The sequence below is a fragment of the Nesoenas mayeri genome (assembly GCF_963082525.1).
Source record: "Nesoenas mayeri genome assembly, chromosome: 8".
Classification (NCBI taxonomy): Eukaryota; Metazoa; Chordata; class Aves; order Columbiformes; family Columbidae; genus Nesoenas; species Nesoenas mayeri.
The window spans coordinates 19,504,387-19,525,557 of record NC_137554.1 but is presented as its reverse complement, the minus strand read 5'-3'; the positions used below and the strand labels follow the sequence as shown (position 1 = coordinate 19,525,557).

Genomic DNA, 21,171 nt, shown 5'->3' with positions numbered 1-21,171 from the left:
TTCGAAAGTTCCTGATGGAGATGATCCCTGCTCCATGGCCAGGGCTGGCCCAGCACAGTCAGCAAAACATCTCCCTTGTTATCTTGCTTTGGTCTCAGTCCCACCTGGGAAGGGGGATGCTGCGGGGACACGGCTCCCGCTCTGCTCCGTGCGGCACCCCTGTGGGACAGGGCTGAGTTACCAAGTCCTGATCGCATGGTCCTCACTTTATCAGGATGGGGATGCTGGGCTGCCAGACACTCTGTGGAGGGAAGTCTGGCAGTGCCAGTACCAGCCTGCTCCTCCTGGCTTCAGTGTGGTGGCAGATGTGTCCCCAGCCTGGGCATTAATGTGGCTGTTTGGGGGCACAGCACAGCAGGGTCAGGGAGAATACCCTCACTGTCACTGTGCCACTGCGTTCATCCTGCATGCCCCCCAGAGAAGCTGTGCCATCCCCGCTTGTGCAGCCAGTGCCACCCAAGTCACCCACCACGCTGTCCCCATTGCCCTGGGCAGCCCTGCCCTCTGTGCGGGAGCATGCCAAGCCTAAGCCAGGGCAGATTAAGACATGACCAGTTAAAGCCACTTTGCTCCTGAACAAGCATATCCGCTTGGGATTTAGCGCATTTGCAGGCAGGGATTCACACCTTTAGGTGATTTGTCTTAATTCCTCTCAGCCTCTACGCGTGAAAAGCCCTTGACGGGTGAGAGCTTGGCTGGGTGCTGGTTCTGCAGCATGGCTGTGCCTGGGGTTTCACCCGTGGCTGCCCCACACATGCTGGCCGGTGGGTGCAGCCTTCCTCCTCCTCCTCCTCCTCCTCCCCCTGCCTCCCCAGCCCCTAGGGCTGAGACACCTGCTGAGATTTCCTATAGATCCAGAGGATTTAGGCAGCAGACCTGTTTAGGGATGTCCCTCGCAGTGCAGGAGAGGAACTGCTGCGGATGAGGGGATGATGCTGCTGGTGCTGTGCTGGCACCTGCCTGTGGCCGTGGGGTGCTCTGGGGCAGCAGCCACACCGGCTAATGCAGCAGGACCCACATGAGCACCTGTGGGGCTGTATGGGCAGGGGCAGCTGGCCTCCCAGAAATCAATAGCTCCACAGATACCCAGTTTCTGCCTGCTCTGGCGGCTGCTGATGCTGGGGGTGGCTGTCGGCTGGGGTTTGGGTGTGGTGGCTCTGTCCTGGGGGACCTGGTGGCACCGCCACCACCTGCCCCCGCACAGGGACCCTGCAGGCCACAAAGCCCCACATTGTTGTGACAGCAGCTGGGCGCAGAGTGACGGGGACGCCTGGGTCCTTCCGACCCAGCGGGGTGCACGGCTGATGGAGGAACCTGCTGTCAACCATCCCTGTCCTGTCCAGCCCCATGCACTCGTGGGCTGGGGACACCCCATCCCATGCCGGAGCCCTGGGTTCCCTCCCCAGGACGGTCTCTGCGCCTGGGGCCAGGCGGGCGCTTGGCAGCCGCACCAGCTGCTGGCAGAGACAGGAGGAATGAGCTGACAATGGCGGCGGAGGAGAGCCAGGCTGCCGGCTGATGAATAATGCAGCGGCTCTGCTCTCCAGAGCAGCAGAGTTCCTGTTTACCAGCACCTGGCCTGAGCTGGCAGGGCAGGGGTGCAGCCCCCTGAGCACCCCAGCCAAGGGTCCTGCTGCCCCCCTCACTTCCTCTCAATTCCCCCTTCAGTGCACCTGCTGCCCGCGGCCACCCTGTGGTGCAGGATTTGGCCGTCAGGGAACAGAGGGTCTTCCCCTGGGGCAGGGGGTCTGCACCCCACTGCAGGGCATGTGTGAGAGGGAGTGACGCCGGCATTCCTGCCTGAGCATTGCTTCATGGCTCCCTCAGCATCCCTTCACTGCGGCAGCAGCAGCCGGAGGGATTTTTGACATGAGCGTTTCCATGGCAACGGAGCAAAATGGCGCTGGAAGCCAGAGGGCTGCTGGGCTCTGTGCAGCTGGAGTGGGTGATGGCAGGGAAGGGCTGCGGGTGCTGGGGCTGCTCCCCCCACAGCAGGATGGGAGGTGTCCAAGCCCCTCTGCTAGGGCTGGCCCCTGGACCAGCACCCTACACTTGTGCCCTGGGGCCATGGTGTGCCTGTGATGGGCAGCGCTGCTCTGTGACACTGTGCTGTGCCGTGCCATGTGTGCCATGCCATGCTAGCAAGGTGTCTGGGAGATGTGCCTTCCTCCCTCCCCTTGCCTGCCTGCCGTCATCACTATCTCTGCTCCCCCAGGGCCTCTCGCCCTCGTCCCCCCGCCAAGGTCTCCCGTATCAGGCCTGTCGTCCTGGCTACTTAATCTGGGTTTCTCGGTTACCCCATCTGGAAAAAATGTGTCTAAGAATACCCAGCACAGGCACGGCACTTCCCGGGCTGGGAGGCTGCTGCCTGGCCCGTCTGTGTGCATCCCCGCCCCTGCGACCTCCACCCCACCTGGGCACCATCCCACCAAACCAGCATTTGGTACTGGGCTTCCTCAAACATCAGTCTGTGGCCCCAAAGGACCATGGCAACCAGCTGTACAACCCTCTGTGGCTGCACTGCCTGTCTCTTCCACCAGCCTAACTGCAGTGCTAAGCGATGAGATGGCACCCAGAGGGACCTGGACAAGCTCGAGAAGTGAGGCCATGCAAACATCATGGGGTTCAACAAGGCCAAGTGCAAGGTCCTGCACCTGAGTCAGGACAACGCCTGGTATCAATACAGGCTGGGGATGAAGGGATTGAGAGCAGCCCTGCGGAGAAGGACTTGAGGGTACTGGTGGATGAAAGATTGGACACAAGCCGGCTGTGTGCACTTGCATCCCGGAAGACCAATTGTATCTTGGGCTGCATCAAAAGGAGAATGGCAAGCAGGTCGAGGGAGGTGATTCTGCCTGTCTACTCCGCTCTGGTGAGACTCCACCTGGAGTCCTGTGTCCAGCTCTGGAGCCCTCAGTACAGGAAAGACATGGACCTGTTGGAGAGGGGCCAGAGGAGGCCACAAAAATGATCAGAGGGCTGGAACAGCCCTGCTGTGAGGACAGGCTCAGAGATTCGGGGTAGTTCAGCCTTTAGAAGAGAAGGCTCTGGGGACACCTTATTGAAGCCTTTTAGTACTTAAAACAGGCCTATAAGAAAGATGGGCACAGACTTCATAGCAGGGCCAGTTGCAGGAGGACAAGGGGTAAAGGTTTTAAGCTAAAGAAAGGGAGATCCAGACTAGACATGAAGAAGAAATTTTTTACAATGAGAGTGGTGAAACCATGGCCCAGGTTGCCCAGAGAGGTGCTGGATGCCCCATCCCTGGAGACATCCCAGGCCAGGCTGGACCGGGCTCTGAGTAGCCTGATCTGGGTGAAGATGGTAGAGGTTGCAATAAATGAGCTTTGAAGGTCCCTTCCAACCCAAACTATTCTATGATTCTACGTGCATGCAGAGTTTGAAAGCATGCCCCTAGGTTCTCCCCTGTCCCTAAAAGAGGGGGCAAGATGGCTCCTGTGCTTGCTCCATTTCTCACATGGATTCTGGGGCTGGGAGTCATGGCAATGGGACCTGCTGGTCCTGTGGGTCGGTGCCAGCTCACCCAGGTTGAGGCAAGGTGGCACTGCTGCCTGGGTGGGCACCGGAGGGGACTGAGGACACAGTTGGTAAAAACAACACAAGTCTTGTTGTTTAACTGCAACCTTTTAATTTTTTTTTTCCCCAGGAAATTGGAATCCTGAGCACTCGCATCCTTTGGGCTTTCGGAGATGGGGAACAGAGCAGGGAAGGTTTATCCAGGACGGGGGCTCTGCCGCGCACCTGCCGCTCTGGGGGCCGTGCCGAGCCGATCCGTGCCGCTCGTACCGAGCCGGGCAGACGCTCGGCGGGCAGCCCCGCCCCGCTCCCCCCGGGCGGCGGGGCCAGTGGGCGGGGGCCGGGCGGAGCGGGGCGCACGGCGCGGCTCGGCACGGCTCGTCGCGGTTCAGCTCCGCTCTCCTCTCCCGCCATGGCATCCAAGTGCCCCAAGTGCGACAAGACCGTGTACTTCGGTGAGCGCATCCCCGCGACCCGGCCCCGCATCCCCCTCCCTGAGCCGGGGCTCATCCCCGGCTCATCCCCGGCTCCCCCGCTCTGTCCTCGGTCGCCCATCCCGGAGACGACACTTATCCCTGGCTCTCCCTTCCCCAAGCCTCGGTGTGTCCCTCGGTCCCCTCCTCCTCCCCGGTGCCTGGGTGTGTCCCCGGCTGCGCCGTCCCCGAGCCCGGCGCACCTCCAGCGGGGTGCACCCATCACCCAGAGCCCGGCCCGGCAGCAGCTGCCTCTCCCCCGGGGTTCCCTCTCGCAGTGGCTCTATCCCCCCGCGACGCCCACCCCTGGGTTGTGCTGGAGGATGCTGCCGGCTGGCCTTGGGGTGGGGGACAAAAGCGGTGTGGGTGGCAGGGGGGTTCCAGGCACCTTCCTCTTTTTGCTGGGCTGAGGAGGTGAAGCAAAGGGTGAGGAGCTGTGGTTGGGGTCTGTGCCCACAGCTTGTTTTGGTGCTGAGGGGATACCCGTGTGCCCCTGTGCCTACTGGCCCGGGTCATAGGGGAGCCTGGCCTGTCTAATGTGGATGGGTGCTGGGCTGGGATGTGCAGTCCCAGGGCGGGCAGGGGGCTCCCAGGAGCTGGATGGGGGGATCTCTTGGTGTGGAGGAGCAGGTGGTTGCAGGTGCAAACAAAACCTCCTCTCAGCTAATTTGTTCCCATTCCCTGCAAACCTTGCTCCAGGTGTGTTTTTCATCCCTCCCCATCTCGTCTCTCACCCAGCCCTCTGAGTGCTGTTCCTGAGTGGGTGAGCTAATGAATGGTTTGGGGTTTCTATGCGACTTTTTCAAAGCCAGCGTCTGAGCTTAGAGGTCCATCTCAGCATGCCTGGGCCAGCTTTGGGCACCAGCGAGTCCCTGCAGGTCTCTGAGATCCCTGCTTGGGGTTGTGGCTGGTCAGGATCTCTGGGAACCAGGGCTAAGGTGTCTCCCGTCAGGCACCTTGGGGTAAGCGCCGCCACCCAGGTTGCATAAAATGCCAGGGGTGGAGGTGAAAGCAAGGGCTGATCCCCAGCCCTGATGCTTCACCACTGCTTGCCGTGGAGCTTGTCCCAACCCGCTTCTCCCCTACATGGTGGTGCCCAGCCAGGAGACCCTGGGGAGCGACCTGACCCCTAGCTTCGGGGTGGGCATCCTCAGGGCAGCGCTGCAGGCTCGGAGGGCTCTGGGGATAGATCAGGCACTCACTCCAGCCTGAGCTGCCTCCTGGAACCTGCTGATGATGGGATCCAGCTGTCCCAGTGCTGCCTGCACCCCTCCCTGCCTGTCTCCCTCTGATGCTCCAGCGGCTAGCCCCTGCTGCCTCAGCATGTTTGTTTGGTGGAGAAATACCAAAGGGTCGTGATGGTGCCTGAGCGTTTGAGGCATCAATGCTTTCATTCCTTTCCGGCCATCTCCAAGTAAACACAGAGAAATAGGAATTTGCTGTCTTCCTCCTTTAAATAAACCTATTTGTGTGGGGGTGGGAAGGGCTTGGCCCCTTGGATATCTTTCCTTGTGTGAATCTTTTCCTTTTTAAGCAGAAAATAGTGTGTCTGTCTGGCCAGCTGGGCACTGGCCCGGGGTCAGGGTTCCTCCTCTCATCCTGGGGATGAGCCTGCCCTGCGCGGGGGGGCCAGGACTGGGCTTGGGGACCCCTGCCTTGCTGCCTGAGGGGGCCGGGCTGTGCCAGGAGGTGAAGCCCCAGCCATGCCCGTGCTCTTTCTCTCTCCCCATGTGCTGGGGGACTTGTGGGCCTCTTAGGGTCATGGGCTGGTGGGGCAGGGTGCTGTACCCCATGTCCCCAGCTGCTTGTTGGCTCTCTCAGCACCCAGGTGGGTTTCTGTAGGTGTAGGGGTCCATGTCAAGGTCTCTGCTGCTCCTTGGCTTCCCTATTTCTGCCCCGCCAGGGGACGCCTTGCCCTGCGCACAGGGAGGAGGTAGGTGCCTGACAGCAGGGACCCCGTAGCCACCACTGCCCCTAAGAGAGACCAGGGGCTGAGTCAAAACAGGAGCGAGCCCAAAACTTCTCTGCTAGGAGTTAAGATAGACTGGAGCGTGTCCTTGCTGATGCCTTGAGCTTTTTCTTGAGGAACCGCCCAGGCGCTGGCAGAATAAACCCGAGTCCGTTTACTTAACGCATAGAAACTGGATGCAATCTCTGTGCCGCCTTTCCGGGACGTGGCTCCTGGGTTTCCTCCCGACAGACCGCGTGGTTTGGTGGGAAGGTGATGGGAGCGCTGCACCCAGGGCTGGGTAACGCTTGTGAATTCCTCAGCCGGCCCAAAGCTGAACGGGGAGGTGATTCATAAAGCCCTGCTTGTTCAGGAGCGCTCCTCGCCTGCGCTGAATGAACGCTGGCAACTATAACTTCTCGAATGCTTGGGATTGCAGTCGTGGGTCATGTGTGAGAAATGCCACTGTGTCCTGTTCCCGGCCCTGCGTGATGCTGGAGCGGCTGACCAACACCAACAGTCGTGGGTACCCATGGAAAACTCATTTCCAACCTGCCTGTTGCTTCATGCTCCCTGGAAAAATCCAGCGGGCTCCTCCCTGCGCAGTCAGGAGGATGTGGGTGTTTCCTGAGCTACAGAATGAGCTTTTTTCCTTTAAAAAGCACAAGGAAATATAAAAATAGTTTTCTGGCTTTTTTTTTTTCCCCCTGCAGTCCGAGGTCTGTGACATTGTTTCCAGGAGCAGCCGGGGCTCGCTTTCCCGCTTCGGGGAGGCTGGAGGGAAGACGTGAATGTTTAACCGGCGGAGCAGCGCTGCCGGCGGCTGCAGGGGCCGGTTCCCATCCCGTGCGGGCAGGTGGCAGGGGGTTGGGGTTGGGTTCTCTCTTCTGACAGGAAGCGCTGGAAGGGACCAGAGTTGCGTGAAGCCAAACAGCCACGCATTTCCCCAGCTCCCTTTTACATCACTAGCCTTAAATGAGTTTTGCAGGGTCGCCGGGAGCCCTGGCCAAGCCTTTCCACCTCCTCTCCTCTCTTCCCAGTGCACAGTGGGGGAGTGCAGCGGTGGGAGGTTTCCTGTTTTCCCATCCCAAGCGCGGTCCATGCAAAAGCCCCAGGGATGTGGCAGGCACATGTGCAGCGGGGTCCTTTGGCGGGGAGCTGTCTGCATGTGCTGGGCTGTCTGAGGGCTATTGGGAGGCTGCTGTGCTGTTTGTTTGGGAAGGGGCATCCTAAAAGCACATGGGAGCCTCCTGGTAGCCCTGGGGCTTGTCCTGGCTGTGTCTACAGCTGGAGCAGAAAAGCTGCTCTCTGGGGATGGTTTGCTGGTGCAGTGCCAGAGGGGGACTAAGGACACAGACAAATCCAGCTGGGAAGCAAGGAGGGTCCTGCATCGAACGCCAGATGCTGCTGTCAGGCTGACATCCTAAGTGTGCTGGAGGATAGGGGTGCAGCAAGACATGGGGTGCAGCAAGGTGTGGGGTGCTGGCCCTGCAGAGCACTGTGCCAACAGGTTAACCCTGCAGAAATTCAAGCTGCAGAAGCCACTCTGCAATTAATAAGTAACCACTGTCCTTGGCTCTGGGCACTGGCTGTTGGGAGATGGTGCCAGCGGCCGGGCAGAGGGGCAGGAGGGCTTTATTTCAACTATAGTCATCCCTAACAAAGGAAGCAGCTCTTCAAGTGCAGCCATCATAGCAGTCGGCACGTCAACGTCGGCACGGCCCCAGGCTTGCCAGCATGAAGGCTGGCTGGGCTCTGTGGGTAATGCCTGCTCTGGTGTCTCGGTGCTGCTCTCAGAGTGTGCGTGGACCTTGCAGAACAGTAACTAAGGATGCAGCAATTCCCTGCTCCTTGAGCAGGGCCTTGCCAGGGGGGATGCTTCCACGGGAAGCTAAAGGATGGGCTGATTAGCATTAGCTTTTCCCTCAGGAAAATAGCACAAGCTATAGAAAATTACCTGTGGGAGGGTGGGACAAGACACTGTGAGGTCTCAGTCCCTTTGCTCTTGTGCGCTGCGAGGTACATGCTTTGCTGGAGCTGCTGGGGCTTCTGCACAGTGTGGTGCTGGCATCTCGTGTGTGTGTTCGTGGGCAGTTCCCTGCCCCGCAGGGAGCTGGGGCTCAGCTGCTGCGGGACACAGGGATCTGCAGGGCTTGTGCCAGGTGTTTATGCTGACGGGCCTGATGTCCGGCTCTCCCTGTCGCCACCAGCCTGCAGTATCGGCGCTGCTCCTGGGGCTGTGGTGCTGGTGGCTTGGGGCTGGCAGGCAGCTCCCTGTGAGCCTGGCTGGTCCTGAGTGACTTCATTTGGTGTCTGGTTTGTGGACCTCTGCACCCACGTCTCAGGTCCCAGGCAGGTCTTGGGCAGAGCTCCTTGTGCTCCCATCCTCCTTCCCTGTCCCTAGTAGGAGTACAAGGATGGGGAGAGGTGAGGTGATGGGACTGGAAAGCAAAAGCAAGGAAAGGCGGAGTAGTAACACCCAAGGGAGAGGTAATGGAAAATCAGTCGCTGCAATGTTGCAATCACATGTGTATCCTGGAGCATGTGCTGTGGTGCCACTTTTGGCTGTGGTTGGGTGGCTGTGCCCATTGCTTCTGCCAGGGGACTGGGAGACGCTGGAGCAAGCAGGGAGGGGATGGTGGGGACAGGTCCTGGCATGATGGTGGAAGAGCTCTCCCACCAGCCTGCTGTGCACTTGCTCGTGCTCTGGTCCCCAGGGAGGTCCCAAGCATCCTCTCCTGCTGCGAGCTCTGTTCACACTGCATTTCCCACTGGTTGTGCCTTCACGGGCTGGGGAGGTGAGGAGCTGTGGGGCTGGAGGGACACTTAGACAGGTTTGACTGCTCCAGCAGCTCTCTGAGTCCTGCTCTCGCTGACACCAGTCAGAAGACTGTCTCATCCTCCCTGCACTGCCTGCTGGAGATGTTATCTCGGCAGGCAGGAGGAACACCGTGCTCTGGACCAGCAATTACCCATTTTTCTCGTGTGCTTGTTCATGTCTCAGTTCCCCACTGGCCTTCAACACCTTGCATAGGTGTCTGCACCCCAGCAAGAAAGCAGCTGATTTCTTGGACTCAGCCCTGGCTGAACCCAGTGCCCAGCAAGAAACGCTGTTCATCCTCTCCCAGCACAGCCACAGTGGAACTGCCTGGCCTCGGAGCTGGAGGGGCGCATCCTGTGCGGATGGTGCTTGATGAAGTACAGCAGCCCCGTGGAAAATAGAGAGGGATTTGCTGGAGTCTGCCCTGGCCCTGTGAACCAGAGCGGGAGGTTTGGGGCTCAGGGCCAGGAAAGTGCCTGCAGTAGGTGAGGTTTTGTCGGCGGGGAGCAGCGGGGTGGCCGGGAGCCATGCTGTGCATTAGGGCTGTGGCTGGAAATCAAACAGGGCTCGCTTATGCCCAAGGGGCTTGGCTGTGTGGGGACTTGGGTCTGGGGAAGACCTTGCCTCTCTGCTGGGCTGGAAGTGAAGCCCTGGCAAGTGGGACCCCCCTCCTGCGGTATTCCTTCTTTTCCCCTGGGAGGGGATGGCTCCACTCCCTGGTGAGGCGGTACTGAGCTGGCTTTGTTGTGCACTTGGAGAGAGCCCAGTGAGCGAGCGGCTCAGGGCCGGAGGGCTCGCCTTGCTGCGGCAAAGCTAAATATATACATCTTGGCCACAAAATCACAGCGTGGTGTAACCGTCGGCCCTGGCTGTGTAACAGGGGAAAGGAGCTGCCTGGCCATGCCCAAGAAGGGCAGGAGGTGATGGTGTGCGGGACATGGGGAGGCAGCGCAGACCATTCCAAGAGGCTGGCGGGGCACCATGACTGGTGGCAGAGCCATGCATAGCTGGTGGGACATCCTCAGGCTGCCCCTCTGCCTTTTCCATCTCCCAGCCATGCTGCAAGGGGCTGGGGACCAGAAAAGCCTGCCAGCTGCCTGGACTCTTGGCTTTGTTTCCAGCCATTTACCAGGCTTCTTTCCCTGCACTCGTCTCTCTTATTTATTCCTTTGTGCCTGTGACTGCTTTGAAGCACATCTGCAGTTGGTCTGGCAGCATCCCTCTCCTTCAGTGTTGTCTGTCACTGGGTCCCTGGGGGATTTGGCATCTTTATCACCAGACTGGGCTTTGTCAGCCCTTCCCCGTGTCCTGCCAGGCTGTGGTGGGATGGATGGGGCACAGCCCAGCCCTTTGCAGAGACGCGGCTGCAGCTATGGTTGCTTTTGCTGAATAAGCCTCCGTCTGGAAGCAGCGCTGACGTCAGGCCGTGGAAATACCTGTGTGAGGGTTTGGAGCCAGCTCGGCATGCCCCTAGCGCTGGAGCTGGGAGGAGGGATGCTCCCTTCCCACCCCTAAAAGGTGCACCCATCCCTGGCCCATGCCAGCTGCCTTGCCTGGGCATGGTGGATAATTAAGGGATGAGCCGTGTTTTCTCTTGGGTGGGGCTGCCACAGAGCCTTGGGGAGCAGACTGCGGGGAGCAAACCGCCTCAGCAGCCCCCTCGGGTGCTGTCCTGTTCCTGGCCTCTGATTTTCTCTGGCTATAGTGGTGATGCTCGTCAGCATGGGTTGCCCCCACTGCACAGTGCAAATCCACCCCACAGCTGCACCCAGCAGCTGACCAGGTGCCTGACCATGCCTCCGCCTCTCCTCCTTGGGTGCATTTCACCCTTGTGAGAGGTTTGCTATTGAGGTACCAAGTAACCCTGGGCAGACAAACCCTGAGTCATGCACATTTGGCAGAGGCCAAATTGCTGCAGCCAAGTACCCTTAACTCTGCCCATCCCAGCGTGTGCTGCATGGCCAGTTTAACTTTTGAGGGCTCGAGGGGGCATCTGGCCACAGGCTGAGCATGTGAAAGTGGGATTCAGCAAGCAGGGCAGGACGTGTATGTGCTCGGTGTGATGCTGAGAGGATGGAGGCGCTAGCCCATCCCCTCCTGGTGTGGCAGGGCATGGCATTTGGTGGCAGTGGCTGGGTGTGGGGTGACGTCTGGGTGAACAAAGTCTGCTCCAAGGCTCTGTGCCATCCCATACTCCCCAGACAGAGCTGCTCAAAGCCCCAGTGCTGCTTCACTCCTGACTGCCCTTGCAGTGCTGATGGTGGGGTGTCCCCCCCAAGTCGGGGGGGTATGGAGCAGGGCTCCCTGCAGCAGCTGCCTATGGGGTGTCTGCCGCGTCGGGAGGATGTGGCCAGAGACATGTCCCCTGGAGGTGATGCAGCAGTGGAGCAGAGGTGGCTGGGTGACGTGAAATCTGGGTGCTGGTGTTTTCCCTTGCAGTGATTTATGGGCAGCACAGCCATGGGCTGGACTTGCTGCCCTGGACATGGGCTGGGGTGGCTCCAAGCTGCTTCCTCTGCACGGCAGGAACAATGCAGCCTGGAGAGTCATCCTGGCTGTGCTGGCCCCAGCTGTGGCCCCTCTGGGAGCCCTTGTTTACAGCCAAAGGATGCCTGACCAACCTCTGCATGGCATTTCAGCCTGCAGGCAAGGGGCATCCCCTGTGGTTCCCGGGCTGTCCCCATGCCCTGGGAGCAGGACAGTGCACCGGGCCACTTCCTCCCTCCTGCCCTGTCCCCTGCCAGGCACTGCAGGTGCTGGTGAGGTCTCTCTTGCTCTGTGTGGCCTTGGTGGGGGGGTGCATTCATCAGGGAGCAGCAGGGATTTACAGCTTCTTGAAATCTTATGGAGGGGGGGAGATTGGGGGGGCATGTCATGTCACGGGGACAGGAAGGAGCTGGTGTGGGCTGTGGCCGGCTGTAATTGCAATGGCCTCTGGAAAACATCCGCTGGAAGCTTCTTCCTGGCTTTGTACCTGGGGCCGCAATGGCGCTGGGCCGGCGTGGTGGGGGGAGCCGGGGTTGATGCAGCTGAAGTGCAGCCTGGCCTGGCTGTGCATCCACTGTGACAAAGCCGAGCGGCTCTTTGGCCCCGAGCCCCTGGCTCCACTTGCAGCTTGTCACGCTTCGTTTCCCTCCCCAGTTGTGCCGGGGAGGCACCCGTTCCTGCAGGGGGGGCGGGGGGATGCAGGGCTTCTGCAACAGCCCCAGGTCAGTGGGACCTCTGTGTCCTCACTTTTGGGGAGCACTTGCAGGGCTGGGGGCTGTGTGCCCCAGGGGTTTGGTCCAACAGCCCAGACGCGAGAGTGACATCATCAGGAGGTGAGTGTGGAGCTGCTTCCAGCTGGTGCTGGTCCTCCAAGCACATCCTCCGTGTGCTTATTCAGAGATGCTATTGGGGATCTCCCTTGCACCCCGGTGCAATGGCTCTAGCTCTCCCCTGCTGCACTGCCCTTCTCTGCCACTGGCCACCCAGCTTTGCATTGAGGCTGAGTTTTTGGGTGGTGATGGCAGTTGTTTCAGCTAATCTCGGCTCTGCAGCCTGCCCCGGACACAGCTGTTTGCCTTGGGAGGAGCGTGGCTCTGGGAGCCAGGACCTGCCCTTAGGGAGCTCTTGACCCTCATCTTGGCCTGATGCAAACAGGTGACATTTGCTGAGGTCCTTGGGGGGAAAAAGGTCTGGGAAACCCACTGTTGCAGAGGAGGTCTTCTTGTAGAGCAGGGCTAGGCTCCAGTTGCACTTTTATTTGCTTGTTAAATATTTTATTTGGCTCTTCTGATTTGGTTTTACGGTGGCTTTAACAGGATCGTGCTGTTTTCCAGCTGTCTCCGCACATGTGCAAGGAAGAGGGAGGGTGAATGGGAATTGGCAGGGGGCATAGGGCAGCACCCGGCCGCCCAGGACCTGGAGGGTAGTGGGAACAGCACGATACCAGTGGTGCAGGACGAGGACCGGCAGCCTGTGCTACCTCCCGGAATGCTCCTGGAGATGTACAGCTCAGGGCCAGCCAGAGGAGGTGCATTCATGTAACCCATCTCAAAGCATTTTCCTTACCTGAGTTCACCCACTGATGCTTTGAAACTGTTTTCAGTGCCAGCAGCGAGTTGCTCCACAGGTTGGTGGCGCCCCGGGGCAATGCAGGGATGGTGCCCGCCTACACCTACCCGTCACACCTGCCCCCAGCCCGGGGGAGAGGGGGGCAATCACACACCCAAGAGACAAATGTTTTCCAGGGCCAAACATCCACCCTTGGCAACCCTGGAGGCTGTCTACTGTCACGTCCTCCCGGCTGCAGGCAGGCGGGTGTCTCAGGGGCAGCACAGGGGCTGGAGCTGCGGCTGAGGCTCCCCAGGGAGCCCAGAGGCTGGGTGTGCGCGGGGGAGGCATGACGGAACGGGAGGGGTGGGCATGGTAACACCAAATATTTGAATGGGAGCAGGGTCATTCCAGGTAACATGGCGGGTAAAAATAGATGTAAGAAGTAGAAAAGAAAATGTTGCCGTTGCTGGACTGGTGCGTGGGAAAGGGCGCCTGTGCATTGGCAGAGCTGGTGCTGGGGGGATCAGAGGCTGGGGGGGCCCATGTCTGTGACCGCCCATGTCTGTGGCCTGAACAGCCCTGGGTACCCTGTGGCTGCAGAGTGGTCCCTGCAGCATTACTGGTTTGCACAGTGTGTCGATGAGCAGTCACCCTCAAGTGCAACCCCCCACGGTGCCCAGAGTTTGGCTTCCCCAGGGGCTTCAGGAGGTGCTGGGCAGTCGCTCACCTCTCTGTCTGTTCTCTGCAGCTGAGAAGGTCTCCTCCCTGGGCAAGGACTGGCACAAGTTCTGCTTGAAGTGTGAGCGCTGCAACAAGACCCTGACTCCGGGCGGACATGCCGAGGTAAGAGCCGCGGGGGCAGATGGGGTGGGGGAGCTGTGCTGCCATGCAGGGGTGGCCTGGTGGTCTATCTGGCACGCCAGGGATGGGCAGTCACAGAAACTGGGCTGGGGGGGGTACCTGGTGCTGTGCTGATGGGCTGGAGCGCACACTGTGGCTTCAAATGCTGCTGCTGTGACCCGTGGTGCCCAAGAGCTCTCGTGCACAGTCCCGGGCAGACACAGGGTGGTGCTGGCACCACGTGCGATGTTGTTGCTGTGCCACCTCAGCGTGGGTCCCTGGGCAGCCTGCAGCAAGCCCCGGCAAGCACTTGAAGCAGCTCTGTGCACCAGGCAGGCTTGTTTGGGCATCATGCTGGCTTTGAAGATGTGTGTGTGCCAAGAACATGCACCAGAGTGTGGTTAAAAACACTAAAAATTTGGGATGCGTGGATTGCTATGGCGATACTAGCTTGGCACTGGTGCTTTTGGTGCCCGGGAGTGCCATGCCACTGCAGCTGCTCGGCACTCAGGCTCTGCCGGGGTGCTGGGGCCTGGGAGCAACTGTGTTTTTCTTGTGTGATGTCCCAGCGTTGACACCTGGTGCCCCGGGCTTTGCGCAGCGCCTGTCATGCCAGAGTGTCACCAGCTCTTTAACACAGTGTTAGCAGGCGGCACAGCTGGGGAGAGGGTGGCGGTGGCAGGGACAGCCATACCGGCTGCCACCAGCCCGTGGGGGAGTGGGGCTGGTCCTACTGAGGAGGATGGGGCTGTGCGGGTTGTTCTGTGCCTTGGGCCGGGTTAAGTCCTGGGGATTTGCTGCTTCTCCATATAAGGCCAGATTCTGCCCTCATGGAGGGTGGCAGCCAAGCCCCACGGATTGCACCAACAGCAGGATTTGGCCCTTCCCTGCTTTTTCTCGCTCCTTTCAAGCCAACGTGTCCGGTTGGGTTGGAAAGGTGTCGCGGGGAGACCAGCTAAATGTTTACCCTCCCCTCTGGCATGGTAATGCTGCGAGCACACTGATATTTATGCCCAGCGATATTTTGCAGCTGGCTGCTGCCAGCCCGCTGCCTGCTTGCTCCCCCAGCCCTCACCTTCGGCATAGCTCGGGGGGCGAGAGGGGGGACATTGCTCCTGCTCAGCTACCGCCCTGCTCACCTTGGGCAAGACATCCTTGCCTCACAGCAGAGGGGATGGAGGGCAGTAGCATGGGCCAAAAGCCAGGCTGAAGTGCTGAACAATGGGGTGGGATCATGCCTGAGGACAGGGTCCCAGTGGGTTTTCCATGCTGGACGGCATGCATGGCAGCCACGCTGGCGTCCTGCCCCAGCCACAGATGCTCTTTCTTTCCTCTTGGACTCGGTTCCCAGTGGCCCATGAGAAATGGCTGTGGGGAGCTCGGGGGCTTATCACCTGCTTTATGCCTTCCTGCGATAATTGCCCCAGGCCGATAGCAGCTGGGCTGGGACCAGTGCCTGTGTGGGGCCTCTGATCTTGGGCCAAGACGAGGGGGAGGTGAAGCTGGGTGGAAGATATGGTGCTCTGTGTGCCTAATAACAGCCTGACTGTGCACAGGATGTTTAATGGGCAAAGAGGTGGTGCATGGGGTCCCAGTGGCACATTGCTGAGCTACAGCTTGGAGATGCCTCTCAGCTGGAGTGCCACAGGGTGCTGGGTCTCCAGCCCCGTGGTATGGCATGGGCACAACATCTGGAGCATTTGATGCAGGTGAAATCCTCGAGTGCTGAGGTTGGATTGGGCTGCTGCCACTGGACCTGCAAGCTGGTGCATTTTGGGGTGTAGGCATTGCCATGGTGGTCTCTGAACACCTGTGAGGATGGAAGCGATCACCAGGGAACCATGGTCGCTGCTCAGCATCCTAACATTCCCCTCTCTCCCCAGCACGATGGGAAGCCCTTCTGCCACAAGCCCTGCTATGCCACGCTGTTTGGCCCCAAAGGTATGTCCATGCTCTGCCTGTGCAGCCATGCCCAGGGCTGCAGGAGGGGCCAGGTCCCCCCATCCCTGCTGGTGGGGAGCTATGGCCCCAAAAGCACCCCAGGAGCCAGGTTAGTGTGTGCCAAACACCAAAGCCAGCGCTTTGCAGTCCCAGCCCTCCCACCCAACTTGTGCCAAGGGAGAGGAGAGCTGCTGGAGGGAGGGATCTGTCCTGACAGTTGTCTTTTTTTTTTTTTTTTTTTAATATTTAAAAAACATATTCACATTCAGACAGAAGGTGGAGTCACTCTCCTATCCCAGATGTGGCTGGAGAGAGCCTGGGTCAAGAGAAAGCAAACAAGGGCTGAGGTGCAGCGGTGTCTGCGGTGACCCACGGCTCAGTGGGGCTGGGGGGAGGATGGAGACCCTGAGCGCTCCCAGGCCACCACATCCTCTCTATGCCCCACTGCAGGGGTGAACATTGGTGGCGCTGGATCCTACATCTATGAGCAGCCGCAGATCGAGGGGCAAACCGCTCCGGGACCCATCGAGCACCCGGTGAAGGTGGAGGAGAGGAAGGCGAACGCTGCACCTCCCAAGGGACCCAGCAAAGGTGCGGGACAGGGTGGGATGGGCAGCCTGGACCTCGGCCGTGCTGTTCAGCTGGTCCAGAGCATTTGGTGATGGTGTGGGGTGCAGGGCGTGTGCGGGGGTTCCTCTGCATCTGTGTGTCCTGGCTGAGGTGTCCCTCTGCTTCTTCTGCCCTGTCTTCTTCCAGCCTCCAGTGTCACCACCTTCACCGGGGAGCCCAACATGTGCCCACGCTGTGGCAAGAGAGTCTACTTTGGTAAGGTGGCAAGTGGGCAGTGGGTGCATGTCCCAGGGTGGCACGTCCCTGTGGTATTTGGCCTCTGTGCAGGACCCCTGGGGCAGGCTGAGGGGATATTCAGCTTGAATGTGGGACTAGAGGCACAGGGGAATGTGCTCGAGCAGCCCGCAGGGATGGGTCCTCCTGGAGGAGCTCCTGGGTTGGGGCTGGGCAGCCTCAGGCTTTATCTGTGTTGTGTCCCCTACTGTCACCTCCTGAGGGGTGGTGTTGGCTTAATAGCTGTCCTTGGCCAACTTCTGTGAGGCAGCAGAGGGGTGGGTGGGTGCACAGGGACAGAGGTGATGTCCCCAGAGGGTGCTCCAGCTGTTTTGGTGGCCTGCAGGCTTCCTCCTTCAGCCAGGGGCTTGCTCCCCTTGATATGTGGGCAGATAGGCCAGTGTGACCTTCTTTCCTTGTCCCCACTCCAGCTGAGAAGGTGACTTCTCTGGGGAAGGACTGGCACCGTCCCTGCCTACGCTGCGAGCGCTGCAGCAAGACGCTGACCCCGGGGGGCCATGCCGAGGTAAGGATGTCCCAGACCCGAGAGCCATGGGCAGCACGCGTTGGGGATGCTGGCATGGCGTCTCCTGGCGGAGATGTGTCATGCCGCAGTGGTTTGCAAGGGAGCAGGACAGGGCTGTCAGGAGCAGCTCCCACAGCCCAGGGGTGTCTGCAGGGGCTGAACAGAGTGGGAGAGGTGCCCAGCTGGAGGGATGTGTCCTGGGTACTGGCCTTTCCCCAGCCCTCCCTGGTGACATGCTTCTCTCCCTCTCCCACACAGCACGATGGACAGCCGTACTGTCACAAGCCCTGCTATGGGATCCTCTTTGGACCAAAAGGTGAGTGCCCGGGACACAAGCCCCATCCGTGCTGATGCCACTGCCCAGAGGGGACCTCTCCCTGGAGCGTGCCACCTTCCCACCTGGGTGCTCACCCTCCTTCATCTCCCCCTGTGCAGGCGTCAACACCGGAGCTGTGGGAAGCTACATCTATGACAAAGACCCTGAGGCGAAGAATCAGCCCTAGATGGTGACCCCCTGCCCAGCGCCTGCTCTGTGCCCCCGTACTAACCTCCTGCTCACAGCCGGAGCAGACCCTCACCAGGCTGGCCACGGAGCTGTGCTCTCTCTGCTGTCCCTACTCGCGGCAGGACAGCCCTGCCCCCCGGGTTATATATCATAGTCTCTACTATAAGCTTCAGTGTTTAAAGGCAAAGGTAAAAGGTGTCTCTAGTGGTTCCCAATGTGCTCTGCCCTCAACAGCCCTCTCACCAACCCCCTCAAGCACAGGAGGCAAAGGGGCGAGTCTGGGGATGTCACTGTGTGCAGGGGACAGCGGGTGGCACCCGAGGGGCTGAGAGCAGGGGGAAGGTGGTGGCAGGAATCCCACTGTGGGAGGGTGCTCCCTGCTGCCCCTCACACGGAGGGCACAGGCTGCTGAGCCCAACGGGCACCCAGCCCTGTTCCTTACCACCCACTGGGGACGTTTGGGTCCCCTGAGGGCTCTGGCACATCTGACAGTGCTGCCCTTCTCCTGGCCCTTCCCAGGCTCCATGTCCTGGCTCTCACTCTCCCCAGGGCTCATGGTTGACCCCAGCTAATGCTGGGGTTGCAGGCTCTGGCACCTCTCCACATCCCCATCCTTGCATCCCCAGGACATCCCTCTACATGCACTCAGGCAGGTGCCCAACCTGCTCTGCTGGCTGGTTTGGGTTGGTGGTCGCCAACAGCCTGGTCCCCCATGGCAGCAGAGTCTGTGCTGGGGGACACCCAGCATCTGCAGCCCCGGGGGAGTGGGCTGCTTCCCACCTGTGGAGGGCAGAGCACATTGGGCTGGTGGCTCTGCAGCAGGATGCGTGCCTGCTTCCCAGAGCTGGAGGTTTCTCATTGTTGTTGTTTATTTATAAGCAGTTGTAAATGTGTCCCTTGCTTTGGAGAATGACACATGCCCCCAGTTTCACCCATCCCCCCTGTGCACACTCAGCCCCACTGCTACCCAGGAGGCTGGGGAGGGGTTGGTGCAGGGGACCTGCCAGGGCGGTGAGCCCTGGGGTGCCAGCACCCCCGCTCTCTCCGGGCTCCCTGCACTGCTGCAGAACTGACTTTTGTTATTTGCTGACAATAAAGGTTTTCAGAAATGTGATGTGCAGCTCAGCTCTGGGTGGAGGTAGGAGAAGCTGTGTGCACTGCACAGCATCCCTCTGGTCCCAGGACAGTGTGGGGACACTGACATGATGGTCCTGCTCCAGCTGGCTCCTCCTCGGGCAAGACAGAGCAGCCTCAACCCCAGCCAAGCCCAAGATGCCCAAGCCAGAGCTGCTCTTGGTGCAGCACAAGCCATGGCTGCTCCCTGGGCTGTGAACAGGACAAGCTTGTAGGAGGCTGTGCTGGCTCTACAGATGGGATGGGATGGGATGGGATGGGATGGGATGGGATGGGATGGGATGGGGCAGGACGGGACGCTCCCTGGCTTTGCAGCCTGGTAAACTAACAGAGGGATGTTACGTAGCAGGTGACACTGTTCCCCCCAGCCTGGGCTTGCTCAGCAGCCGCAGCGCCTGAGCGGGGCTGCTGGTGGGAAAGCCCAGCCCAAGCAGTGAGACAGGAATGTAGTGCAGGGAGACAGACCATCTCCCCGAGCCCCTGGGAACTACCATGTCCCTGGCCAGATACCAGCCCCGCTGCCAGGCCTGGTTTTAGACATTCAGCTGTTCCCCCTAGGAGCTCAGCGTCTGGAAAGCAAGACATGGAGCCTGGGGCTGCCAAGGCAAACACTGGCTCTGGGAAGCGCTGCTCTGGCTTGTCCCCTCCAGCAGGTTCTTGCAAGAGCCCCATTGACCTGCGTGCTGGGTGTGCCCTTCTGGGGATATGGGCACCCTGCTGGCTCTGCTGGCGAAAACGGGGACTTGATGCCCCTGTAATGTCTTGCATCCTTATAGCAGCCTGGGCCCTGGAGCTGCTCCACCACCATGCAGCAGGCACTGCAGAACAGGAGCACTGGTTCTGCCTGTGGGGAGTGTCCAGCCACAACAGCATCCCCTGGGCTCAGGCAGCAGGTGTGGGACCTGCTGGTTTTCCCTCTCCCAGCAGTGATCCTAGTGACACGTAGACCTTTCTAAGGCACGAAGGGCTCGGCAGCATGGTTCCTGGGCTGGAGAACAGGCTCTGTGTGTGTGTATGTGTTCGTGTTTTGGTGGGGTTTCTATAGAGACTTGACCCTTCTGATGCTTTAGGGGCCAAGGCTGCTACATAAATCAGAGCAGTGTTTCTCTGCTGACTTCTTTGACCTGCAGCAGAGCCAAGCCCTCATAGCCAAATTTTGCCAAGTTTCCCCCATGCTGCAGGAATAGTACTGAATGGGGTGTCCCCATCACCTGTTCAGGGCCTGGCGCAGCTGCTGGTGAAGGCCTTGGCATGAATCCAGCTATCATTGCAACATTTATTTACTGTAATTAATTAACAAGCTTAATATGCCAACCTTTTTGCTAGCCTGCAGCAATCCCTACAGCAGGGAGTTTCCCTGATGGACTGCATGGCTGATTTTCCTCCCCACCGCCCTGCCTGCAGCTAAAGGAGGGGTTCACCCTCCCCAGCGCCCACCTGGCCCTGCAGCCCTGACAGCATCCTCACCATGGGCACTGGCCCTGGCGCCCCCGGAGGGATGCTTGCTGCAGGGGGGACCTGGATGCACCCAGGGCCTCAGCTGAGACCCAGAGTATGGCCAGGGTGGGCTGGGAAGCACTGATGCAGGACTGCTGGGGATAGTTAAGCAAAGGTCTTGAGATGAGGAGGGAGGCAGTTTGGGGTGGAGGGGATGTCTGGATGGCTGGTACCTGGGGTAGTTCTGGCTGTGAAGTGATACAGGCCAGGGCAGGTACAGCGTCTTGGCTGCTGCCTGCTCCCAAAAGGCAGCCATCAGACAGAGGATTTTATTTTAGTTTGGGGCTGGCTTTTTTTTTTTTTTCCTCCTTTCTCTTTTGCTTACATTTTCTTTTCCCCATGGGAGATTTACTGGGGGAATGCAATGAAATTAAAAATAGACAAAATTCTCTCTGCTGTGTGAGGCAGTACAAGGAAGCCTGCATTTATCACAGCTCCCTGCTACCCCAAAGGCAACCACCCACCTGCTTGGGCTCCAGGTGAGTGACATCTCTTCACTGTCCCCCCTCCCCAGTGCAGGGGTGAGCTGGATACCTGTCATGGCAGAAGGTGACCCCCAGGTACAGCAGGTGGGTGTTAAGGGCAGGAAGCTAGAGGATGCAGCAGAGCATCGGGATCCCATGTGGGGTTATCCGTGTGTGTGCTGAGGGCTTGGGGCTGTCCTGGCACCCTTGGGTTGTTGTGGGGACCGGGCCACCCCAGGCACTGCTGCAGCAGAGCAGCACTTTGCTCAGGAAGGCAGCTCTGGCCTCTAATTCTTGGTGCACTTTTGTATTTATTTTTTGGAGACCTACATGAGCCGAAAATGCCCCTTTACTTGGAAAACATCCTTTCCCTCAGGGATGTCAAGTATTTTATTTTTTTAGCTTGGACTTGCTAGTGGGATAAAAAAGTTGGAGGGCTCTAGTGATTATGATTACAGACATGCTCTCTAGGGTATGGAGAAAAATAGAGAACAAAGTGGATGCAGCTTTGCTTGGAAATCCCCCAAGCCCTGTGAACTTGTCCCAAGCAATTACCCTTGGCGGCTCCCAGCTTTCCTGGGAGCCAGCGTAGCTCAGCAGGGAG

General features: G+C 59.4%; 1 protein-coding gene across 2 annotated transcripts; it reads left to right on the top strand.

Moving 5' to 3' along the window:
* Nucleotides 1-3,949: 3,949 nt before the first annotated feature.
* On the top strand, nt 3,950-17,470 carry CRIP2 (cysteine rich protein 2; the record flags this gene model as incomplete). Of its 2 annotated transcripts, XM_080348939.1 has the most annotated exons (8): nt 3,950-3,992; nt 13,566-13,660; nt 15,541-15,598; nt 16,049-16,189; nt 16,355-16,423; nt 16,873-16,967; nt 17,226-17,283; nt 17,403-17,470. In XM_080348939.1, 8 exons carry the CDS (start codon nt 3,950-3,952, stop codon nt 17,468-17,470), a joined length of 627 nt encoding a protein of 208 aa, XP_080205065.1. The 2 variants fall into 2 exon arrangements, with proteins under 2 accessions (XP_080205065.1, XP_080205066.1); XM_080348940.1 differs by lacking the exons at nt 13,566-13,660; nt 15,541-15,598; nt 16,049-16,189; nt 16,355-16,423.
* Between the last annotated feature and the right edge of the window lie 3,701 nt (nt 17,471-21,171).